This window comes from Sander lucioperca, chromosome 13 (genome assembly GCF_008315115.2).
Source record: "Sander lucioperca isolate FBNREF2018 chromosome 13, SLUC_FBN_1.2, whole genome shotgun sequence".
In the NCBI taxonomy this organism is placed as follows: domain Eukaryota; kingdom Metazoa; phylum Chordata; class Actinopteri; order Perciformes; family Percidae; genus Sander; species Sander lucioperca.
The window spans coordinates 4,530,196-4,555,000 of record NC_050185.1 but is presented as its reverse complement, the minus strand read 5'-3'; the positions used below and the strand labels follow the sequence as shown (position 1 = coordinate 4,555,000).

The 24,805-nt window shown below is 38.5% G+C and overlaps 1 protein-coding gene across 2 annotated transcripts in view; it reads left to right on the top strand.

Moving 5' to 3' along the window:
• The window catches only part of pcp4a (Purkinje cell protein 4a), a 33,070-nt gene extending 14,783 nt beyond the window's left edge, over positions 1 to 18,287 (top strand). Inside the window, exons 2-4 of one of the 2 annotated variants that reach the window (XM_031310889.2) lie at positions 10,198 to 10,249; positions 14,778 to 14,801; positions 17,137 to 18,287. In XM_031310889.2, the coding sequence (XP_031166749.1) occupies positions 10,198 to 10,249; positions 14,778 to 14,801; positions 17,137 to 17,270 (210 nt within the window). In that variant the 3' untranslated portion in view covers positions 17,271 to 18,287. The remainder of the gene's footprint in view (positions 1 to 10,197; positions 10,250 to 14,777; positions 14,802 to 17,136) is intronic. The other variant, XM_031310890.2, reaches the window with a different exon arrangement.
• The last annotated feature ends 6,518 nt before the right edge of the window (positions 18,288 to 24,805 follow it).

The window sequence follows — 24,805 nt, the reverse complement described above, 5'->3', positions numbered from 1 at the left end:
CCATCTGTCTACGTACGCTATTGATGTTTTGAGCGAACAGTCGCGGCCGTGACACTGCCAGTAGCTCCTCACCGGACACTGATTGGTTGCAGATTCTCGTGTGATATTGCGATAATTCAGCTGCAGTGCCAGTGCCACAATACCCTGAAATTAATTCTGAGGGAAACGCCACTTTCACAGTAATGGGATGCTGTTCTGTTGTGGTCACATTAGCTGATTTAGGCTGATACAGTGGTGGTATTTTTTACAAAACCTGCTGTTTAGGGCATCTTTAAAGTGCTCATATCATGCTTTTTGTCTTTTTCCCTTTCCTTTATTGTGTTATATATCTTTTTGTGCATGTAATAGGTTTACAAAGTGAAAAAGCCCAAAGTCCACCCCAAAGGGACTTACCATCTCCAACAGAAAACACTGTTCACAAACTGCTACAAACAGCTCTATTGTAGTTCAGCCTTTACTTCCGTGACAAACGTCACTTTATAACACATGTTATAATGCTCACCTAGCTGCTAGCATGGGTTTATCGGTGTTTTAAGGCCCCAACGTCTCGGCACTAGGATTAGGCAATGGTTATGGTTAGGGTTAGGACCTTGTATTCCTCCTCCTGACCTCCTGGTGTGGGTGTAGACCAATGGTCCTCTACAGCTGTGTATCGCTCCATATTCACTAATACACTCACACTTTAAAAACGCAATCAATTGTTCATTTTCAATTCCCCTCGCATTAAAATCGTGCAAATTTTCTAAAATATGTCACATTACAAAAGCTAAAACTTTAGAGGGCTTCACACATTAGAGAATTCCCATCAAAATGATGAATGAGAGGGTCAGCTGTCATTGGAGCACATCTGAACACCTCTCTCTCTGTCTGTGGTCGTCCACTTTCCATTAACCCTCACACCTGTCAGCTGTGACCTGGACTTCATCACATATCTGTCTCATTTAAAGGATCACACCTTGGCCATTAGCACTGGCAAAGGAGCAGGTGCTACAGGAGCTTTATTGTGGTATATAATTACAAAAACTAAAGAAGAAGATAAATTATAGCACTGTCAGAAATACCACACTTAGAAATGCTTTGTAAAATGCTTTACAAAATATTTTAAAAGCAGACAAGCAGACCAAATCAACAGCAGTTTGGAGGTAAAAAGTATGAAGAATTTTGAAAGTAGGTGAAACTATGATTAGAGGCAAGTCCCAAATCAGCTTTTTTTAATGGTGATCTGACAGATGAGATTTGGCCCGGCTAAGCCTCTCAAGCAGGTTACTGTGAACTCTCAGAGCATTGATGGCAGAGGACTCTTTTTAATCTACATTTGGGAGGAGTCAGTTTGGACCTAAATATTTTTAATCTAGGCTTTGGAACAGCCAGTAGCAACCTGCTGGGTTCACACAAGGTTAAAGGACGTTTGAAGTAAAGAAAGCATCCATTTGTTAAAGTGCTCATACTATGCTCATTTTCAGGTTCATAATTGTATTTAGAGGTTGTACCAGAATAGGTTTACATGGTTTAATTTTTTAAAAACATATTTTTGTTGTACTGCACATTGCTGCAGCTCCTCTTTTCTTTTTCTGTGTTAGGGTCTTTGTTTTAGCCACAGAGTGAGGCATCACACATCTATTCCATCTTTGTTGGGAGTCGCACATGCTCAGTACCTAGGTAAGGACTACTAGCCAGTCAGAAGCAGAGTATGAGGGCGTGCCATGCTAGGCCCAATGGTGTTTTAAGCCCCCAACGTCTCCTTCCAGGCAGCGCTGCGACCGTCGACTTCAAGGCACCTAACCCTAACCTTAACCAGACAAGGACAAAACAGCAATGATGGTTATTTCGATGGCTTATGCGAGTAACGCAAGGCCAAAATTTCCTTTGCGTTTGGTGTAGTCTCGCAATGCCAGACCTATGTCCACAGCGCTGCGGAGGAAGGTCTGGCTAGTCCACACACATCTTGGGCAGCACCAAGCGCCGGATGCTGCAACAGGACCTCTGCAAAATAGCCTTGGGAAGGAACTTGTTTTGGTGGAACATGTGTACGTAGGGAGGCGAGCTCTGGAATTAAAATGGCTGTGTGTGATGAACATTTTACTAAAAAAAAAGATTAATATGATTTGATTGTCGGTCTCGGAAGATGTTTCCTGTTTTGCCTTCAGGTTTAGTGAATTAACCCCCTACCAGCCCATTTAAATTTCTTTTAGTTTGAAATGCACTTTGATCCAGAACAGGAAGTTAGCCATTTTAGTTTTTAGTATGCAGCCACATTTTTGCTGAGTGGACTCAAATCCTATCTGCTGCAATCCTTTTGGTTTATGCCTTCTAAAGCATTGTCTGAAAGTAGTAGCACAGACCATAGAACAATATCTGGACATTATTTTTGCAATAAATATTTTATAAAGCCTAATTTCTGTAAGTTAGTAAATTGTAAGCTAAACCCCATGTACTTTAGCAAGTTATCAGCTTAACCGCATGCCATGTATACTGTGTCACAAACCGGGGCCGCACGGCCATGACAAAAAATAAGGAGATGCACTCAACAAACCCAATTAACTAATAATGTATTAGTTTAAATCATAAAGCAAAAATAAACTTAAACTAAGAGTGGGATGTGTAACCATACTTAAATCACTATACAACTGATGCACAGTAGCTATGTGGAGTTTATACTATTAGTCAGCTGCAAATATGGCTTGACCCCAAAAAAATTCTAACAAAAGATTTCTCAGTGGTTTACAGTAGTATCAGATGTACTTAAAAACATCCTAAAAGTTTACCAAAGTTTGACTCCAAGAAAGGCCCCATTTTCAAAATGGCGACCGTCAGGTCCTTAAAATGACCATTACTCCTTTGTATTCCTCCTAGACCAGGAATACTGGTGCCTGATACATGTTTTGCCCATGTACTATTGTAATTAGCATATTTGCATGATAGAGAAGTGATTACAGGTACAATTGAATTTTAAAGCAATTGGTTACAAGCATATTTAATGTGAAAAATAAGGGCGAATACAATAACAATTTTATAATACAATTTCAAAGTAATTGCATACTTTTCATATCGTTTTGCCCAGTGTTAGTGGTTTCTGTGGTTCATAACCATTCTTTTGATTCCAACAAAGAATGCATACAACTGTGTGATACTGTAAAATTAGTCAAAACAGGGCTGCCACACTCAGTACCGCTAACGAAAGTCACAAATGTAACTACGGTTCTATGAATCTTGGATGACCGCCAGAGGCAGTGTTTCACACTGAATATATTCCATATTGCGCTTGTGCAGGTTGAGTATTTATATCAACAAAGTCACTTGTGACCTCGGGGTGACCCTAGCCAAGGTATTAAGTTCCGGTGTCACCCTGAGCTCATTCCTTCAGAATCTTCTCCCGTGTTCGCAAGATTCAGAGTGACCAAGAACTCTGGCGGTCATCCAGGATTCATAGAACTATATTTACATTCGTAACTTTCGTTCTATTTCATCCTTACTGAATGCCAGAGGCAGTGTTTCACACTGGATGACTCATATCAACAGAGTCACGAGGAAGCCTGCGTACCCACCACACAAGGATGCAGCAGAGGCCCTCAGCCGGAGAACCACGCCCAATGAATGGGGGGGGGTGGCATCATTCATCCTGCAATAACGTGAGAACGTGCTTGGCGATGCCATGAGGCCGCAGCACATATTTCCTCCCAGGGCACACCTCTCCAGTCGTCCACGACGTGGAGACACTCCTGGTAGAGTGACATGTCACTCCAGATGGTAGGGATTGACCACTTGCTTTGTATGCAGAGGCAATGGCCTCCACAAACCAGTGGGAAAGGCGCTGCTTTGATAGACCATAGCCTGTCATACGACCACCATAACAGACAAAAAGTTGCTCAGACTGACAAATTCAGATGGTAGTGTCAACACAAACCTTAAGGGCCTGCACTGGGCATAACAGACTTGACTCATCCCCTCCTTCTCCAGAAAAACGTGCCAAGTGGATAGGCCGATTGAGGTGTAAGCGTGCCAGCATATTAGGGAGGAACGCCATATTAGGTCACAAAGTGACACCAGAGCCATCCAAGTACCACCTCAAACAGGAATCACTCATGAGCAAAGCAGGTAGCAGGCCAACACGTTCCACGGAAGTGATGGAAAAGAGAAACGCAGCCTAGGCTGACAACTACCTCAGCTCTGCCTGTGCCAATGTTCAAAGGGAGGCGAGCATAGGACGTCCAGCACCAGGGGCAGAACCCCTGCAGGAGCCCAAGGGGCACCCGAGGGACGCAACCCTAGAGCCCCAGTTAAGAACCAGGATACGACCAGTGGCTCCCCACAGTGTCATTGTCAACCGCAACATGCTGCGAAATGGCAGCTCCACAGACTCTTAGGGTAGGAGGTGACCATCCACCATCCAGTAGGTTCTGCAGGAACTTAAGGATGGAAGGCACAGAACAATGCACTGGGTATAAGTATGAGCCGTACACCACCCAGAAAAAAGTTACCACCTGTTCCCGTACTGCAGACGGGCAGACAGTGATCTAGCATTCAGGATAGTATCTCTGACAGGTCCTATGCAATCTGTCAACAGCGGGTCAGGCCCCACAGCTGAAGGCGACAGGGGTCCATATCTGGATGAATCCACCACTCCTCCGGTGGGGCTCTTGACGAGAGAGGAAGACCTGGTCTAGTGCCCCCCTGGTGGTATATGTGAAAGACTGTCAAGGTGTAGTTCGACCTAATGAGCATGTGCCTTCCCCACAGGTATGGCAGGAAATGCCGTAGAACCAGGTGCACAGCCCGTAGTTCCATCACAATGATGTGCTCACGGGCCTCATGAGCCGACCACAGGCTCTAAGCCATCCTGTTTAGCCACACTACGCCCTGTGCCACTTGGTAACCTAGTGGAAACCATTCAGCCATCCCTTCAGGGGGCGCAGAGACAGAAAGCCCAAGGGAACGACAGCCGAGGCAGCTGTCAACTTGCCCACGAGGCAAAGAAACTGGCCGTAGGGAACATCCTGCCCCCTTATCGTTCATGCTCTGAAGCGATGGACAGGCCCACATAATGACACCGTTTAGAGCCCCACCGATGAAGGTTATGCGCTGGGAAGGAGTCAGAGAACTCCTTTGAGGTACACCGTGAGATCCAGTCGGGCCACTTGTGAAAGAAAGCGAGACGCGTCCTGGGCCGCCCGAAGCCGGGACTGCACACAAATCAACCAGCCACCTAGACACGGCAGGATCCTCATGCCCTGCGACTGCAGGGATGAGAGGGCTGCTGCAACGCACCTGGTAAATACCCGTGGAGAGAGGGAGAGTCCAAACGGGAGGACCCTGAAATTACAATGACTGACCAGGAAGGCAGAACGAAGACACTGCCTGTGGTGAGGCACAATAGGAACAGGAAAATAAGCATCCATCAAAAGGATGGATGTGAACCAGTCCTCTTTGGCAACAGCACGAATAACATCTGCTGTGCTCAACATGTGGAACGGCAACACTTTCAAAAGGTTGTTGAGTCCCCTGAGACCCAGAACAGGGCAAAGCACACCACCTTTCCACTGGACCAGAAAATAATGTCATCTTGACCTGGCTGAAGGTTGGGGGCTGGCTTGTACCCTTGAGCTAAGGTGGAAACCACCCAAGGAACAAAGCACAGGCTGCCCAGCAGGAGTGCTGCTGCTGGGAGAAACGTCCGAAAGCCGGCCCCAAGGCTACAATTCCCCTTGGGGGGGGGGGCGACGAGTAGGCTCCATGGCCTGAGGCTGTGAAGAGAGCAAGCGAGTAGGTACGCAACGTAGCAAACAGGCCTCTCATTGGGGCGCTGAGGCCCATGGTGGCCCCCCAGGGTAAGCCGGTGATTGGAAGCGATGACGATCTCCTTGGCCGGCCAGTAGGGGGCATGTCCCCGCGAAGACCAGTGAACTGCCGCCTGGTCTGACCAGCCTGGACAGTCCACTCAAGCACCTGTAAAGCAGCCGAGAGGGCAAGCATGAGGTGAGAGAGGAAGTTACCAAAGCGCAACTTTGATGGTGGAGTCATCTGCAAGAGTTTTTGCCCAGTCTTTCCGTTTGAAGTATATTCCAAAAACGGGTTTTCCAATCATCTTTTCAATGATCTCATTGCCAACACTCTCAAACTCATGCACATTCACCTCCTCTTTGGCAACAACACCAGTTACAATGTTTCTCAGAGATGGGTCTGGAGAGAATGGTGTGCAAATCCTAAGCTTTTCCTTAATCTTTTCTAGATCAGAGTGATCTCTTTTCATCCTTGCTTCTGAGGATTCTCTGTGCTGCTCGCTTGTCATGTAGGTGAGGTCATTGAATTCCTGCATGGCGTTTTTGTATTCAGATGTGATGGGTGTAGGCATGGTCCTCAATGCTCACATTTCTTCAGTCATTCTACTTCCGTGGGTCAAGCCTCCACTGCTTTTCAAGGATCGCATTAATGTCTGCTCGATGACAAAGTCAGAGCTAAGGCCTGCCCAGTACTGGTTGCTGTGGCGGATCACATGGAATACCCCTGGAAAACTTGTCATATACATCAGGGTGTCTGGTCTCGAGTAGGCACATTTCTTGGAGGTAGAAATATGCCGATTTCAGGTAGTTGCAGTGCCCAGTGGTGGCAAATATTGGAAGACAGTCCAACATTTTAATGAGGTAAGCAATATCAAATGTCAGTATTCTCTTCCACCATCTTCTGAATTGCTGAAAATTGTGAATTTAGTTTTGTTGAGTTTAGTATAATCCCACCTTTTATACTCAAACATCTATAGAGGATGCATTACATATGTATTACCTTATTCAAATTGAAATGAGTGACCATTTTAGAGGGTTCACACACAGGCCTCTCTTTGGGCTATTTAAGAGTTGTTTATGATCAAAGTTATACAACTCCAATTTAAGTTACTTTTGGGTGCAATAACTTTTACATTGAATGTCAAGTCCATGTTTTAGCAAAAAATGGTACGTCTTTGCTAGGTCAAATAATGAATAAGTTAGGATATTTTAAGGGCTTCCTGCCCATCTCGGACGCCATCTTGAAAATTACCCCTTTCTAGTGGTCAAATTTTGGTAAACTTTTAGTATGTTATTAAGGACACTTAATACTACAAAAAACAGCTGAGAAACCTTTTGTTAAAATGTTTTTAGGGTTAGGTGTTTTTTTTTTTCTTTTCATATATGCAGCCGCCTATATAGCGTATACTTTGATTGTGCATCTTGCTTATTGTATATTTTTGTTTGTGTTCAACAGTTTCACTCTTATTCATACTGTATATGACGGTGACACCAAATAAATCACCAGGAGCTTGGACACTATATCCTGACTCCCGTATTCATTTGAATGGAGTTTGGCTTACTGCTGAATTTTGTACACACACACACACACAAGCAGAGCAGCATATTTCCCGAATCGACCGGAGTTTAGAGTGCACAAAGAAAGCGGAAGGTGAGGGACATCTGGCCCAAAATGAGGGACATCCGGCGGAATTTCCGACAAGATAGGGACAATCCCGTGAATGACACGTCAACGATATAGACTACATTTGGTGTGAACGCAGCATTAAACACATTACTGTTCAAATGGCCACGACTTCCAGTGCTGATTCTGATTCTTCAGTTGAGTGATACATTCAGTCTGTTGCTAGCCCAATATGTTATGTTCAGTTCAGTACAAACCTCGGTCTTTAAAAGCACTGTTTACAAGGTTAACCATTACCATCAGAGTTATCAGATTGTGATTGTTTCTGTGGCTTTCAAGGTCTTTAAATAGACTTTTAACGAGGAGGCAGGCAGCACTGTGGCCTTAGAAAAGTTACATAATGTTTCAGTAAAACAGAAAGTTGGCAAAGTGTGATGTGTATTTATTCTCAGTGAGATCTTTATCATTTCATGAAGAACGTATGAAGAAAAACCTTCCTGCCAAGGAGGAAACATGACGCTTTTGCTTCTGACAGTTTGTCATGAGTTTAGGTTTAGGGGCTGTGCTGTGCTTTATTTCAGGAAACATCATTCAGCTGTGATATCCTACAGTGTAATTGATTTGAACTCACACAAAAAAAGGCAAACATCAGCACTGCTGCTCCCGCTCAACTACTGTTTTCTCTTTAACCGTTCAAAACTCCTATTGAGGTTTTGAGTCCTTTTGTTATGTAAATATGCTGCTGGCAAACAGAGCGACAATACCTGCTCAACTGCTAGAAGTGAGCAAGTGATGGGAATCAAGCAGTGCCAAGCTTGAGCAAAGACCGAGATGGGCCATGGCAAACATCTCATTTGAAATTCACTCACTGCTTCAGAAAATCCTCGTATGAATTTTTATGCAAATGCTCATTTCTTCTCGCTGTTCCCTCCATGTTTATCAGGCACATGAAAGCAAAGCATGTGCTGAAATAAGTGAGATAAAACCTCCACTAGAAAGGAACGCTTGAGCAGAAAAGGGAATAGTGCGGGAAAAAAGTGGTAATGTGTGGAGAGTTATCCCATTGCACATTAGGACTGGAGCTGTTATGTAAGCTCTGACTGTATCCAGGCAGAAATAGAAAAAAGGAGAGTCTGAGAGAGAGGGGGGGGTGGCGATGGTAATGATGATGATCTAAGTGCTGTACAGGGAAGAAAGGAAGAAAAGACGAGCAGCAAAGGATTCACTTCCTCAGTGTTTGTATGATAATATGATCACTTTATAGTTGTCTTCCAGTCACAACTTTTGAGGTTTGAAGTAACAGTGTGGCATGACTGATACAGACTCTTAGAGACAAAAATAATCGTACTCTGGATACTTTTATCACAAGCCAGCAAACCACCGACACATATAGCACAACACCTCCTCTTAGCGTGATCAGGGAGATTTTTTTAGCCCTCTCAAGAAGTCTACAAATATTTTGTAGCTGAATATGGAAGAAGTCTAAATGTTTGAACTTGGATTAGCTCCTCTCATGCAGTATTTGTTGGTGGGTCTACACTACAGCCATGGTCCATCTCTTTAAAGTTAATTGTTGGGATAGTTAAAGCTAAAGGCTAAAGCAAGCGAGAGGAAACGAGACGACCAAAGAATAGATGTGAAAAAGAAAATGGAGTCCAAGGACAGCAACGAGAATCACAAAGTTGTGAGCTGCAGCTGGTTTTTGATTTCAGCTTATAGTGTATTTGTCTTCATTTCTCGACAATGTACCGCATCTTTCAACTACACACCGTGACAATCACTCAAACACTGTTGCCCTGCTCCCTGACGCCTGGACGCTTGCGTCCTGGTGGGTGGAGGTGTGATGTATGGCGCCATCACTGTGTGGCACTGCTCCTGCCCCGCTGAATACCTCAGCACAATCAAGCAGTTGAGAGTGAGTGAGCGTGGTGCTGGGAATCCCAGCGGCATTGACTCACTTTGAGTTCTGCGTGTAAACAGAAAAGACAGATGGCCACGCTGCCAAACAACAAGTTCCTCTTCCGCTGGCTCTCGTGATGGCACACGGGGACATAGGAGGAAGGTGTTGGGTTTCTTTTGCCAGTTTTATTTTGCTTTGTTCCCACTTGACTCACATACATAAACACTGCTTTGGCATTTGAAGTTCATTGAAGGCACCGGTTTAATAATTTGGTTTGGGGCAGATGAATTTGCGAAATATAATGTGCTCTAAATCAAATCACACCCACAACACTTACCTGTATGAATTATGCTCTTACGTTGATAACACATGGGTCTTGGTAAAAAAACAGGATGTTAAGTAAATAATTGGAACATGTTAAAATCTAAATGATGCATCTGCAGCAAACCTTCTCGCACACACACGGTAGTGGAAGCTGAGTGCATCTTGTAATGCTGCAGAGCAGCACCAGCCTGTCAGGGGAGAACAGTCGGAAGCTGTTAGAGCCGACAGAGTGAGCGTGCCTTTCCAGCAGAAACATCCATGTCTTATTCCAGCTGCCCTCATACAGAGCAGAGGCTGTCCTGCAACATGTTCAGTGTGACTGGCTTTAGTGTGACGATAACTTTAAGATGCTCTCTTTGTCGGCAACATAAGACGTTAAACCTTTGTTATCAACAAAGATCTTGGAATATAAATGTTTAACTTGTACTGCATATAATCAGTTTGTAGAATAAATAGAAATGAACAAAATCTAAAAGGGAGAACGTTTGTAGTATTCCACTTTTGACACAGGGTGTTTAGTCATCCTTAAAAAAAAAAAAGTATGATTATGTTTTTCTCTGTTTGCTTTGCAGAGACAAGCATCTGGAGCAACGACTGGAAACAGCAAACCATCTGCTGGCCAAGGTATTTCATCATGTTCAGTTTGAAAAGTACAGCCATGCAGAACACAGAATGTTACTAATGTGCTCTTGTTTGAATGAAAAGCACAAACTAGAATGGACAGCTCAGTTATATTAAATCAATATTAGTATAGGTCAAATCAAAACTCTAATTCTACAGTTCCTCTGATTGTAATTTTGAATTCGAATAACATAGTTCATTAAGGAAATTGATTTAAATATAGACCCTAATCAACAAGTAAATGTAAACGTGACCTGGAGTGTTGTCTGACTTTACTTTTATGTATTATTAGTATAATTAAAAAAAGTGAAAAATGTGTAAAGTTAAAATGCATGCATTTGTTAACAGAAAGAAAGGAGTCTGCCAGGGGTCAATCCTCAAATCACATTTATTGTATTAATTCACGTGATCTTTAATCAGTCAGCTATGATTGTAGTTTTCATCTGTTTGCAGATGACACAATTATGTATACATCATTCAGACATGGTTTCATGCCAAAAAGCTTCCTCTTAATGAGAAGAAGTTTGAGTCTAAACCACTTTGTCTATCTGTCCCGACATAAACTGGTATGAAGAAGAAAAAAACAATGCTCTATTTCTTTGCTTATAATGTTTACATTTGTAATTCTGAATTAATGTCATGCAAATTATTTTGTAATTGCTCTTTGTTTCTTTTCTTCTTCGTTACTGTGTTTTGTGTGCAGTGTGCACCTCCTAATAGTTGGTAAGATGCAATCAGGACTCTGTTGAAAAAGAGATGTTGCATCTCAAGGGGCTTATCCTGCGAACAATACACTTGTTCAGTTCAATCAGTATACCTATCACACTTATTTTTTCTAAAATGTCTTAACATCCCCAAATGTATTGCATATCATATTAAGATCTGAGAGAATTTGACAGAGAAGTTGATTTGAATATCTCTGTTGTGCTTTTGCATAAGAAACATCATATACCACAGGGGTTATGGCGATAGAAAGGTTTCCTCTACCATGGTAACAATTCACAGGACAGAGACCTACTTTGCATACTTATTGTTGGCATAATAATGTAATCCAACTCCCTTAAGCTATAAACCGAAAAATTAAGCTTGCGGTACTTGGTAGGATCCTTTGAAATTCATAAATGATGTTAAATGCAGAACTGTCATCCTGGCAAAATTGAAGTATGCTAGAACAAAAGCCTGTTTCTAATTAATCTCAGAGCAGGGAATCATGTTTTTTCATGACCTCAGCTCAGGTGAGACGCATGTAAATTAGTCTGACATTTCCTCTCTGGCTTGCAGAATTAACAGATGTTAACCGTGCTTTGGAAAAAAAAAAGCTTAATGTTGTATGTCATGAATGTACATTTAGCAGGTTGTGTTGTGTTACCGGTTTTCCAAGTTTGAACCATGCAAGCAGATACTGTGTATCTTTTAAGTGCTTTTTGCAGTCTGCACAAAATTAGGTTTCATGGCGGCATATCATACAATACACTGAGGAATCACTGAATGTAATCTCCTCCACTCCTTGAAGTCAACCTTCTCCTAAAACAATGGATGCAGCAGGTTAATAGCAGCCCATTCCCCACTAAATGGCTCCACAGACCCATTCTGCACATAAAGCAGCTCTATGTACCTGGAGACCACATGTCACCTCTGTTCTCTCTCTGCGGCTGCTGATAACACTGTTAAGACACCGTGTTGAAATGGATTTCTGTCCCAACTTCTCGGATGATGATGAAGTGTATTGCAGCTCAGGCTCAGTCCGCAGGGGAACATCCGGCAGCGATCGGGAGGGATTTTAGGCAGCTTAATTGAATTTGATAGAGTTGGGAATTTCATTAATTTGACATTTTCACACTTTGAACCTCTTTCCTATGTTTTTGGTTTAGGAAAGTTACTGAACTCCAATTCACTCGAAAAAATGTACAGTTTAGGAAAGCTACTTTTCAAGATATTTTGATTTTTTTCTGCAATTCTCAACACATTATCACAATACTAAACATCACAGTCACAATAAAATATAAGAGAGATGGCAAAAAAAAAGGTCATACAAAAATGATTCCCTTGTCAGTAAAGATGTTAAACACATGTATACATTTTACACACATGTAAAACATACTAAACATACATACCATACTATTGTGTACAGGCAAATCCACTGAAATTTCAGGACCCCTCCAGTGTAGTACGCCCTTCTTTTTTTGGATCAGCTCACTGGGCCAGCTCAGAGGCACCCATAGATCCATATAGCTGTTGCCATTCATTTCCTTTTAATTTGGAACTGAGCCTTTTAAATTTCTCTCTACCATTGTGTTACAGTAGGAGGTTTTTCATAGAACAGTATGTCTTTCATGCTATAAAGAAAGGATAGATCTACGTGAGTCCAAGGTTTCCTCTGAAGATGCAGGCCCAGTAAAATTACAAACATTGTGCTTCAAAATGAAAGAGTAACGCTTTAGATTACAACTCACAATTGTCTAATATTTGTGTAATTAATTGTGTGCTCCTGCTGTACCATGGTAACCCCGGGTACCTAATGGTAGGGGTAACAAATTTGTGTTTTGAAGGGACCTAGAAATAAATAAAAAATGGGAGTCATTCAACTGCTCGGAACAATCCTAATGTTTTATTCTCTAGCAGCAAAAATACTGTACTACTGTATTTGTACTCCTTTTAAAAAATGTCATTTTGCAAAGTAAATTTTATTAAATTTAAAAGTACAAATAACTAATTTCATTTAATTACAATTCCAACACTGTTAACCCATTGCTCTAATTTTCCTGTAACAATATTACTGCACCCTGTAATGTAATAGGTGCTAACAATTTAAAAAACACACTTTAATTTAAATACCACTTAAACACAATGTTTTCCCTCATTCTCTAACCTCTTGTTGTGTTTCCTTGTACTTACATATGGTATCTTTCTCTGAATGGGGAACTGGTAAGAATTGTATTGGTACCCCATACGTAGTAAATATCCTGACTGTAATTTTAAGGCTAAAATCTAATAATAAAAAATAAAAAAAACAGTACTAATCTCCTGGCTGTGTGTGGCCAGAGCGTAGTTATATTTGATCAACTCTAAAAACAAATGATGCATGTAAGTTCCAGCTGTCAATTTACACTTAATACACAAATCATATCTACTAGGATACATTTTGTTCATGATGGGGTTCTGTGTTGCCTATGTAATATCCTGTATTGTATCTCTTTGAATTTATTAAAAAGAGATAGAGAACAGGAGTCCCAGTAACATTTTTCAAGTCTTTCCATTGAAAGATGCTTCTTTTCTTGTTTCCTGTTGGGATTGACTGAGAGGGCATCCTGTCTGTATGGAAATAAATAACTTAGCCTTTTTCTGTAGACACAGCAGCTCACAGTTTTGAAGGGAATCAATATGTTTCTTTTCCACTGTTTGTTGTAATATATTGGAGTCTAACCTGTGGTTCAGTAAAGGGGTAATCTCGCTTTGCCAGACCTTCCTCCACAGCGCTGTGGAGGAGGGTCTGGCTAGTTTACACAGCATTCTGGGATGGGAGAAAAACGTGCTCTGGTTTATTGACATTTCTTTAAACCAATTACACTCGTCTTGGGTGGCGCTGAGCTCCGGACAGAGCCACGGTGCCGCTGTAAAATAGCCTCGGGAAGGAACTTGTTTTGGTTGAACGTGTGTACGTTCAAAAGTAGTTTTAGTCATGTACCAGAAAACTCAGATTGGACAGATAGTCTAGCTAGCTGTCTGGATTTACACTGATCTGAAAATTGAATTTATACACAATTTGACATTTCTTTTGAGACAATTATGTAGTTGAGATGTGAGTATAGGATTTATCCTGGTGATAACATGTAAAGTTCCCATAGTCCTCACAAATCCACCGGAGTTTAATATTCCAACACAAAGAAAGTGGAAGGGGACGGACATCCGGCCGAAAAGAGTGACATCCAGCAGAATTTCCGGTGGCAACGGAGCAATCCCGGAAGTGGAACATTATGGATATAGACTAGTACAGGGGTGTCAGACTGGGGCTGGAAATGGGACTGAGTACCCGAGGGCCCTCATGTGAAGAGGGCCCAAAAATATGCTAAAATGAATAGAAAATGCCTTTCTACAGGACCCAGAATTTAGTGTTACGCCCCTGGTTCAGTATCCATAGTCATTGCTTGACTTCACAGGTCACCCTTTTGTGGTATAGGTGCTCAGTATCCTTTAGACCGGGCCTTCATCAATCATTGTCCATATACTCTTAGGTTGCTCTAAGTCTTACAGGAGCCAATTTGAACATGACCTTTCCCAATCCTCTTATGGAAATAATGCCATCATTCATTGTGGCAATGTGATTCATTCATGCAGCAGCAAAACACATTACTGAAACTGTGATGTGCAGACTTATAAAGTCCTACGCTCTCTGTGGAGTAAAGGGCATTGACCCTGTGGAGCGGCTGTCATTTTGTGTGTGTGTGTGTGTGTGAGAGAGTGACAGAGAGGTTTGTGTGGCTTCTGCAATCATGAAATATGAATTTGTTTTCATTGCCATGTGTCATCCAAGGTCAACAAAAGGTTCCATCTAAACGTAAGTGTGCCGTTTGGAAAAATCTTTGTCTATGCTAGAGCACAGCAGGTCAGCACAGTCATGCACGGAGCACTGTACTGCATGACAACTGTGTTGCTCGAATAAACAACTGACTGTGTCACACGTCATAAAATTGAAGCTTTTCACTTGTTTTAATCTGCATGTTAGGTGTTTGAGCAGTCAGCACTGACTTGGCTGGCTTCAGTCTTCACTCACTATTTACTTCAGCACCGAGGATGTGGCTTTGCTGTATATGATGTCTTTGTGAGATACCTTTGAATCAGCAGTGTATCTTTTTCTTCTCATTTCAACGAGGCATGTCTTGTTCTCTTCACACATGAGGATAGTATACACTACAGTAATAAAGAGCTTTTTTTGGATTCCCCCCCATCATTTAGTGTGTTGTATAGTTGTTTGTGTATGTAATAGATGTATAAAGTACAAAAAACACATTTCACTCCAAATTGAGTTTTCTCTCCCACAGACAGCACTTTTTCTCAACTTCCTGAAAAGCCTCGCCCACATTCCTGTTTGGAATTCCTCAATTAGTGATGTCATTGATTGAGAAAGCCAGCCCAGTTTTTCATATGCGCTGCCCATAGGTGCTGCCTGAGCAAGCACAGCCCACCTAGTGACTGGTTTGAATTTGGTTGACCAATCACAACAGAGTGGGCCAGCTGACCAATCAGAGAAGACTGAGCTTTTCAGGAGGGTGGGCCAATAGCTCAGAGTATGAACAGAATGTTTAATTTGGAGGAGCTGCAGCAATTGGCAGTATGAGAAACGAAATGATTTTTGAACATCAAAGCATGCAAACCTATTCTAGTATACCCCAAGAGTACAAATATGGTGCTGAAAAGGAGAATAATAGGGGCTCTTTAAGAAAGAAGTTTGACTATTAGTCTGCTGCTATTTATAAATGGAGGATAAGAGGAGTTTGTCTTCTGTCATAAAAGATCATTGTGTTCTCTATCAGACTGTGGAGAGCAGTTCACCTTGTTTGTCAATGTGTGGGCTTCTGGACTGTCCTTTTTATTGAATGTCAGACATCTCTAAAGACATTTAAAGGTCCCATGGCATGAACATTTCACTTTATGAGGTTTTTTAACATTAATATGAGTTTCCCCAGCCTGCCTATGGTCCCCCAGTGGCTAGAAATGGTGATAGGTGTAAACTGAGCCCTGGGTATCCTGCTCTGCCTTTGAGAAAATGAAAGCTCAGATGGGCCGATCTGGAATCTTCTCTTTATGATGTCATAAGGAGGAAGGTTACCTCCCCTTTCTCTGCTTTGCCTGCCCTGAGAGAATTTGGCCCACCCATGAGAGAGAGACATCATCCACACCCCCATGCTCCACCTTGCCCCCCCCATCTCCTCCTCAATAGCATTTAAAGCTACAGACACAGAAATGGCACATCCTAAGGAAAGCTCATTGTGGGACTGGCTCTAGTGGCTGTAATTCTGCACCAAGGCTGAATTTCGGGAAAGAGACTTCAGATACAGTATTAGAGGACCACTAAGGTCTATATAAAAGAGACTTCAGATACAGTATTAGGGGACCACTAAGGTCTATATAAAAGAGACTTCAGATACAGTATTAGAGGACCACTAAGGCCTATATAAAAGAGACTTCAGATACAGTATTAGGGGACCACTAAGGTCTATATAAAAGAGACTTCAGATACAGTATTAGGGGACCACTAAGGTCTATATAAAAGAGACTTCAGATACAGTATTAGGGGACCACTAAGGCCTATATAAAAGCATCCAAAAAGCAGCATGTCATAGGACCTTTAAGTCTGATATGAATGGGCTTACTCTTTAAAAACTGCAACAGAGAAAAAAACTGCCAGTAAAACGTATTTTCTCTGCATATTTTATGACTCCATTTATTTGTTCAGTGATGTTTATGTGAAATAATTTGTTCTTTTCTAGGCTTCCCTTCCCAGAATTTACCCTCTGTTTAGTTAGGCAAAGGGTTTTCTGAGTTTTAGTGTCAAATAAGTGTCTAAACTCAACAATATAATCTATCAAAATTAAGGAAGAGATAAAAGAACTTATTATTGAAGTCTCTTCTCTGGTAAACAAAAAAATAATACTGTTTGAATATGGGTTAAATTAATTTAGAAACAGCCAAAAAGTAATTTAACTACTTGAATCATTACGCAAATGTGAATGTAGTTGAACTAGCAGCAATTTACTATGAATAGCTAATGCATGGATGGATGGATGGATGGATGGATGGATGGATGGAGTATGAATAAGAGGTTTAGACTCTCACTCCTGAAGATTTATAAAGCTGCTGACACAAATCAATCCCGCCACCCCTCTCCACAGATGAAAAGAACAAGAACAACCTCCCCGAGGACTTTGACATCGACATGGAAAACCCGGAGACGGAGAAGGCCGCTGTCGCCATCCAGTCGCAGTTCAGAAAATTCCAGAAGAAGAAGCAGGATGTGAAGTCATAGAGCGGGCGCTGTCAGCTGCCTCGTCACTTGATGTGGGCCTGGTTTTGCATGTCATCAAACTGCACCGTCATGAACTGAAAAGGAAGGGTGGGGGTAGGGGGGCGGGGTGGTCTGGAGCTAAATAGTATCTTTGTGAAAGTCTGTGTGTAATTACTAACTTATAATGATATATACAAAAATAATACATTATCAAATGATGGGTGTACTGTATGTATTTAAATCGGTCCTATCATTTAGCATATTTAGTTTGTTTTTTACTTCAATGACACTTGCAGTAGAGCTTTATGTTGTAATAGTTTTTCTTATGTCACAATCAGTGTATTATACCCATGTAAAGTTAACAGCAAACTAAACGTCTTCTCATAAATTGTCAAAAACTGATTATCTTTAATTCAGGGGGAATATAAAGCCACATGCATTGCTGTGATTGCTTGGGTCATGATTTCATTGACAGTCTCAGCAAGGCGTCATAATCAAACGATATTGCAGCTCTACTGGAGCTCCGTTAATGGCATTTCCCTCTGGCTGGGTAAAATGATCCCACACAGTTGCCAGTGCTTTTACGCCGTATGACTGATGCTTTTAAAATCAAATCAATGTCTAATTTGTATTGGGTCTCCCCTCCATCACTTCTGTTCACCTGATGACATGAACCTCTCTGAGCTGTCAGCTTTGTAGAGACTGTAGATGTTGTGCTTGTGATTTGATTCCATTCGTGTCTCTTTCCTTGTTCTTGTTCCAACGTGATTTTAACAATCACTGTTCAGTTGGCTCATACTTGTTAACTGTACAAGCACACACACTTATGCATGCAAGCTTACACAGTTACACACACACACACACACACACACACAAAAATAAATAAAAACATTGTAAAGGAGTGCAAGTTGATTTACTTTCTACCAAATTGTTCCAGTTAGTGGATGTGATTGAAATGAGTCATATTGTCCATTACTCTGTACACAGTATGTGCAGCATGTGAAGTAGATCATAATAAAATGGATTTATTAACATCTACTACGATTGTTTTTTTTTAAGTCAAACAAAAGGTTGCATACATATTTTGGATTATTTAGCTGAACTGGCCTTGAACTTGCAATGAACTCATTCTTCTGTTTTCTAACATTAAATCAAATAATTAAATGAATGGATGAAACACAGACCTGGTATATATTTTTCAAAAGTGGTGATATCCCATTACGGAAAACTATTCCACGGGGCTTCCAGGCCTATTCCTGTGTCTGAGTCGCCTCAAGTTGATATTGTAGGTTGAAGATACAGAAGGTGGTGAAAACACTGCAGCAGGCCCTGTGATGAAGGTTGGCTGGGCCCCCTGACACATGATCCCCTATTATCGTATCTAACATGAGAACCAGAGAGTGCATATAATGATCACAGAAAAAGATTGTAACATTCAGCAGTACATTTCTTTTCACTTAACTAACATTTAACTTAACTTCTAAAACTTCTTAAACATCTAAAACAGAGGTTGATAACAAGCTATGTATTAGATAGTAGTAATAGATATTAAAGGGAACACAAACAACTTTACCTTCCAGCAGCTCCAGATTCACTGACTGAAATGGGTCTTTACGCAGATGCAAGGCTGAAAGTACAACACCACAGGTTACTTTAATTAGCCAACTAACAAAAAAAAGAAAATCTCCTCCACACTGGCAGTTAACTTACTGAATCTTCTCAAGGGAAAGCAGTCCTGCAGAAATGTTTCAAATATTCTAACTGCTGAAGACATTTTTTTGAAATTGCTCTCTTGTGCCTGCCAGAATACTATACCAATTCAATGTAAACAAACTTTCAACCTGAGTCACAAATTGGGTAACGCGATGCCCAAATATCATTTTATTTTCTCAACATGATATTACTGACCTGTTTGATTCCAGAAAGGAGGATGAACAATATCATACAGGATATGATGTCCTTGGTTGCATGTGGCTTCTTTCCCTCCAATACTTCTGGTAAAATGAAAATACTCAATAATGCCATTGGATCTTACAGTAGTGTACTGTTCGATGTTGTAGCATTAAAATGTACAGTACTTTTTAATAAAAATGGTACTTTACTGTTAGAATGTGACTGCATTTTTACAGCAATTTATTACAGTGTGCTGAATATTATCATTTTGACGTTCACATAATCCTTTTTACAACATCCAGCATATTGTCTACTGGATTTTAAGTCTGTTTTTTTTTAACAAAGTAGCTTGTGCCTATGATACTTTTAAGCCACCAACTGTCACATCTTAGGTCTCAAAGCATCCAGGAGGACCTTGGGAAGTCAGAGTCAGAGAACAACTATCCGACTAATTGTCTTCAGATAGACGTCTAAATTCATCCGTTGCAAAAAAGTGTCTTGTTCTTGACTAATTGGTTATGAATTCTGAGTAACTCCAGCAGGAAATGTTTTCCTGCAAGAATGTAACAGTTACAAGAACATTTTAGTGTGAACATTTTGCAAAGAGTGTAAAAAAACATCTCAGAGCAGTACAAAGCTGAGTTGCTGTAGTTTATCAGCTCTTCTGCTAACTCTCAGGCTCAGGATAGTTTCTCTAGACTGACGATGTCCTCGCTGCTGTACTTCACTGTAGAGATTACTAAATCAGATCTAGAAGAAATCCCTGAAGACCTCCTGTCAATAATCTAACTAGAAACTGCATTTCCTGCAGAAAATGCACATGAATGCAGAAAAGTTTGGTAAAGCTAAACTGGATTGCTAACTTAACTGAGTGAGAAGGTGAAATAATAAGAATAGTTGGAAAAGTGGGAATGGTTTTAATTAGTTTGAATATTGTTGAAAAGTTGAATAACACCATAATGTAAAAAAGATGTGGAATATTTAAAGGTTTTTTGAAAAGCTAACGCTAAATTAATTTTTGGATTTAAAAGTTCAATAATGCCAAAAGATGTAAAACATTGTACGGATGGTATTTATTTTCTAGCTAAAAGTATGAGATGTTTAAAATAGTATAGTATCTCTGAAAAAAGTCATAAAAAGTCATAGTATAGTATGTTGAAAAAAGTGCTAAAAAGTCATAGTATGGTATGGAAAAAAAAGTCATATGAAAGTCATGGTATAGGCATGTCGAAAAAAGTCAAAGTAAAATATGGCGAAAAAACTGATAGCATGTCGAAAAAAGTCAAAGTAAAATATGGCGAAAAAACTGATAGCATAGTATATTGTAAAAAGCCATTAAAAAGTTATAGTACTGCATGTTGAAAAAATTAATATTATAGTATGTCGAGAAAAGTGATAAAATGTCATAGTATAGTATGTCAAAAAAACTCATACTATAGCATTTCTAAAAAAGTCGCATGTTGGAAAAAGTCATAACATAGTATGTCAAAAAAAGTGATAAAATGTCATAGTATAGTATGTCGTAAAAAGTGAGAAAAAGTCATATTATAGCATGTTGAAAGAAGTCATAGTGTAGTATGTCGAAAAAAATGATAAAAATGTCATACTATATTATGTCGAAAAAACTCATAGCATAGTATGCTGGAAAAATTGATAGAAAAAGTCATAGTATAGTATGTCGAAAATAGTAATAAAAACGCATGTCGAAAAAAGTCTTAGTTTAGTATGATGAAAAACGTGATTAAAAAAATCATAGTAAAGTATGTTGAAAAAAGTGCTAAAAAGTCATGATATAGGAAGTCGAAAATAGTGAATAAAATTCCTAATATATTATGTCGAAAAAAAGTAATAAAAAGCCATAGTATATTATGTCGTAAAGACTCACATTATAGAATGTTGAAAAAAGTGATAAAAAACGCCATAGTATAGTATGTCGAAAAAACTCATAGTATAGAATGTCGGAAAAAAGAGATAAAAAAGTCATAGTCTAGTATGTAAAAAAAAGTCACAGCATAGCATGTTGAAAATTGTCATATTATAGTATGTCAAAAAATTGATGAAAACGTCATAGTATAGTATGTCGAAAGAAGTCATAGGATAGGATGTCGAAAATAGTAATGAAAACTCATAGTATAGCATGTGAAAAAAAGTAATAAAAAAGACATAGTGTAGTATGTCGAAAAAGTGATAAAAAAACGTTATACTATAGCATGTCGAAAGAAGTCATAAGATAGTATGTTCCAAAATTGATAAAAAAAAGTCATAGTATAGTATGTCGAAAAAGTCATAGTATGTTGAAAAACTTGATTAAAAAAATCATAGTATAGCATGTCGAAAAAAAGTGATAAAAAAGCCATGGTATAGTACTTCGAAAAAGTCATAGTATAGTATGTCGAAAAAAGTCATACTATAGTATGTCAAAAAAGTGATGAAACAGTCATAGTCTAGTATGTCGAAAGAAGTCATAGTATAGTATATCAAAAAAAGTCATAGTATAGCATGTAAAAAAAAGTCATAGTATAGCATGTCGAAATAGTGATAACAAGTCATAGTATAGTATGTCGAAAAAAAGTAATAAAAAGTCATAGTATATTATGTCTCATATTATACTCATATTATAGAATGTTGAAAAAAGTGATAAAAAAACGTCATAGTATAGTATGTCGAAAAAAGTCATAGTATAGCATGTCGAAAAAAAGAGATAAAAAAGTCATAGTATGTAAAAAAAAAAGTCACAGCATAGCATGTCGAAAATAGTCATATTATAGTATGTCAAAAAATTGATGAAAAAGTCATAGTATAGTATGTCGAAAGCAGTCATAGGATAGGATGTCAAAAAAAGTAATAAAAAGTCATAGTATAGCATGTGAAAAAAAGTAATAAAAAAGTCATAGTGTAGTATGTCGAAAAAGTGATAAAAACAAAGTCATTCTATAGCATGTCGAAAGACGTCATAATATAGAATGTTCCAAAATTGATAAAAAAGTCATAGTATAGTATGTCAAAAAAAGTCATAATGTATGTTGAAAAACTTGATTAAAAAAATCATAGTATAGCATGTCGAAAAAAAGTGATAAAAAAGCCATGGTATAGTACGTCGAAAAAGTCATAGTATAGCATGTCGAAAAAAGTCATAGTATAGTATGTCGAAAAAAGTGAAAAAATGTCATAAAATAGCATGTAGAAAGAAGTCATAGTATATTATGTCTAAAAATTGATAAAAAAAAATCATAGTATAGGATGTTGAAAAAAGTGCTAAAAAGTCATAGTATAGCATGTCAAAATAAATGATAAAAAAGTCATAGTCTAGTATGTAAAAAAAATTCACAGTATAGCATGTCGAAAATAGACATATTATAATATATCAAAAAATAGATGAAAAAGTCGTAGTATAGTATGTCGAAAGAAGTCATAGTATAGGATGTTGAAAATAGTGATTACAAAGTCATAGTATAGTATGTCGAAAAAAGTAATAAATAAGTAATAGTATAGCATGTCAAAAAAAGTAATAAAAAAGTGATAGTATAGTATGTCGAAAAAGTGATAAAAAAAACGCCATAATATAGCATGTCGAAAGTGTCGAGTGTAGTTTGTCCAAAAATTGATAAAAAAGTCGTAGTATAGTATGTTGAAAAAATTCATACTATAGTATGTCAAAAAAGTGATGAAACAGTCATAGTCTAGTATGTCAAATAAAGTGATAAAAAAGCCACAGTATATTACGTCCAAAAAGTCATAGTATAGTATGTCGAAAAAAGTCATACTATAGTATGTCAAAAAAGTGATGAAACAGTCATAGTCTAGTATGTCGAAAGAAGTCATAGTATAACATGTCGAAAAAAGTGATCAAAAAGTCATAGTATAGTATGTCGAAAAAAGTAATAAAAAAGTCTTAGTACAACATGTTGAAAAAAGTCATATCATAGTATGTCAAAAAAGTGATGAAAAAGTCATAGTATAGTATGTTGAAAGAAATCATTGTATAGCATGTCGAAAATAGTGATACGAAGTCATAGTATAGTATGTCGAAAAAAAGTAATAAAAAAGACATTATAGTATGTTGAAAAAACTCATAGTATAGCATGTCGAAAAAAAGTGATAAAAAAAACGATATTATAGCAAATCAAAGAAAGTCTAATAGAACATGCAAACACCACACAAAAAAGCCAAGGGTGGACTAGGGTTCAGAAGACTGCCTATCTGCTGGTGGAGCAGTGTTAACCTCTAAGCCACCATACAACTGAACAATGAAAGTTGAAACCAGTAATAGCACAGTATGTCAAAAAAAGCCATTTAAAAGTCATAGTATTGCATGTTGAAAAACGTTATAAAATTCATTGTATGGTATATCGAAAAAAGTAATGAAAAAGTCATTGTACAGTATGTCGAAAAAAAGAAATAAAAAAGTCATAGTATAGTATGTCAAAAAAAGTGATAAAAAAGTCATAGTATAGTATGTCGAAAAAGTCATAGTATAGCATGTCGAAAAAAGTGCTAAAAAGTCATAGTATAGGATGTCGAAAATAGTGATAAAAATTCATAGTATATTATGTCGAAAAAAAGTAATAAAAAGTAATAGTATATTATGCCGTAAAAACTTACATTATAGAATGTTGAAAAAAGTGATAAAAAACGCCATAGTATAGCATGTCGAAAAAAGGAGATAAAAAAGTCATAGTATGTAAAAAAAAAAGTCACAGCATAGCATGTCGAAAATAGTCGATTGATGAAAAAGTCATAGTACAGTATGTCAAAAGAAGTCATAGGATATGATGTCGAAAATAGTAATAAAAAGTCATAGTATAGCATGTGAAAAAATGTAATTAAAAAGTCATAGTGTAGTATGTTGAAAAAAAGTAATAAAAAAGTCATAGTATATTATGTCGAAAAAACACATAGTATAGCAAGTCGAAAAAAGTCATATTATAGTATGTCAAAAAAGTGATGAAAAAGGCATAGTATAGTATGTGGAAAATAGTGATAAAAAGTCATAGTATAGTATGTTGAAAATAGTGATAAAAAGTCATAGTATAGTATGTTGAAAAAACACATAGTATAGCAAGTCGAAAAAAGTCATATAATAGTATGTCAAAAAAGTGATGAATAAGGCCTAGTATAGCATGTCGAAAAAAGGAGATAAAAAAGTCATAGTATATAAAAAAAAGTCACAGCATAGCATGTCAAAAATAGTAATAAAAAATCATAGTATAGCATGTTAAAAAAAGTAATAAAAAAGTCATAGTGTAGTATGTCGAAAAAAGTAATAAAAAAGTCATAGTATAGTATGTCGAAAAAACACATAGTACAGCAAGTCGAAAAAAGTCATAGTATGTCAAAAAAGTGATGAATAAGGCATAGTATAGTAGGTCGAAAGAAGTCATAGTATAGCATGTGGAAAATAGTGATAAAAAGTCATATTATAGTATGTCAAAAAAGTGATAAAAAAGTCACAGTATAGTATGTCGAAAGAAGTCCTAGTATAGTATGTCATAAAAGTAATAAAAAAGTCATAGTATAGTATGTCGAAAAAGTGATAAAAAAAAGTCATAAAATAGTATGTAGAAAGAAGTCATAGTATAGTAAGTCCAAAAATTCATAAAATAAATCATAGTACAGTATATTGAAAAAAATGCTAAAAAGTCATATAGGATGTCGAAAATAGT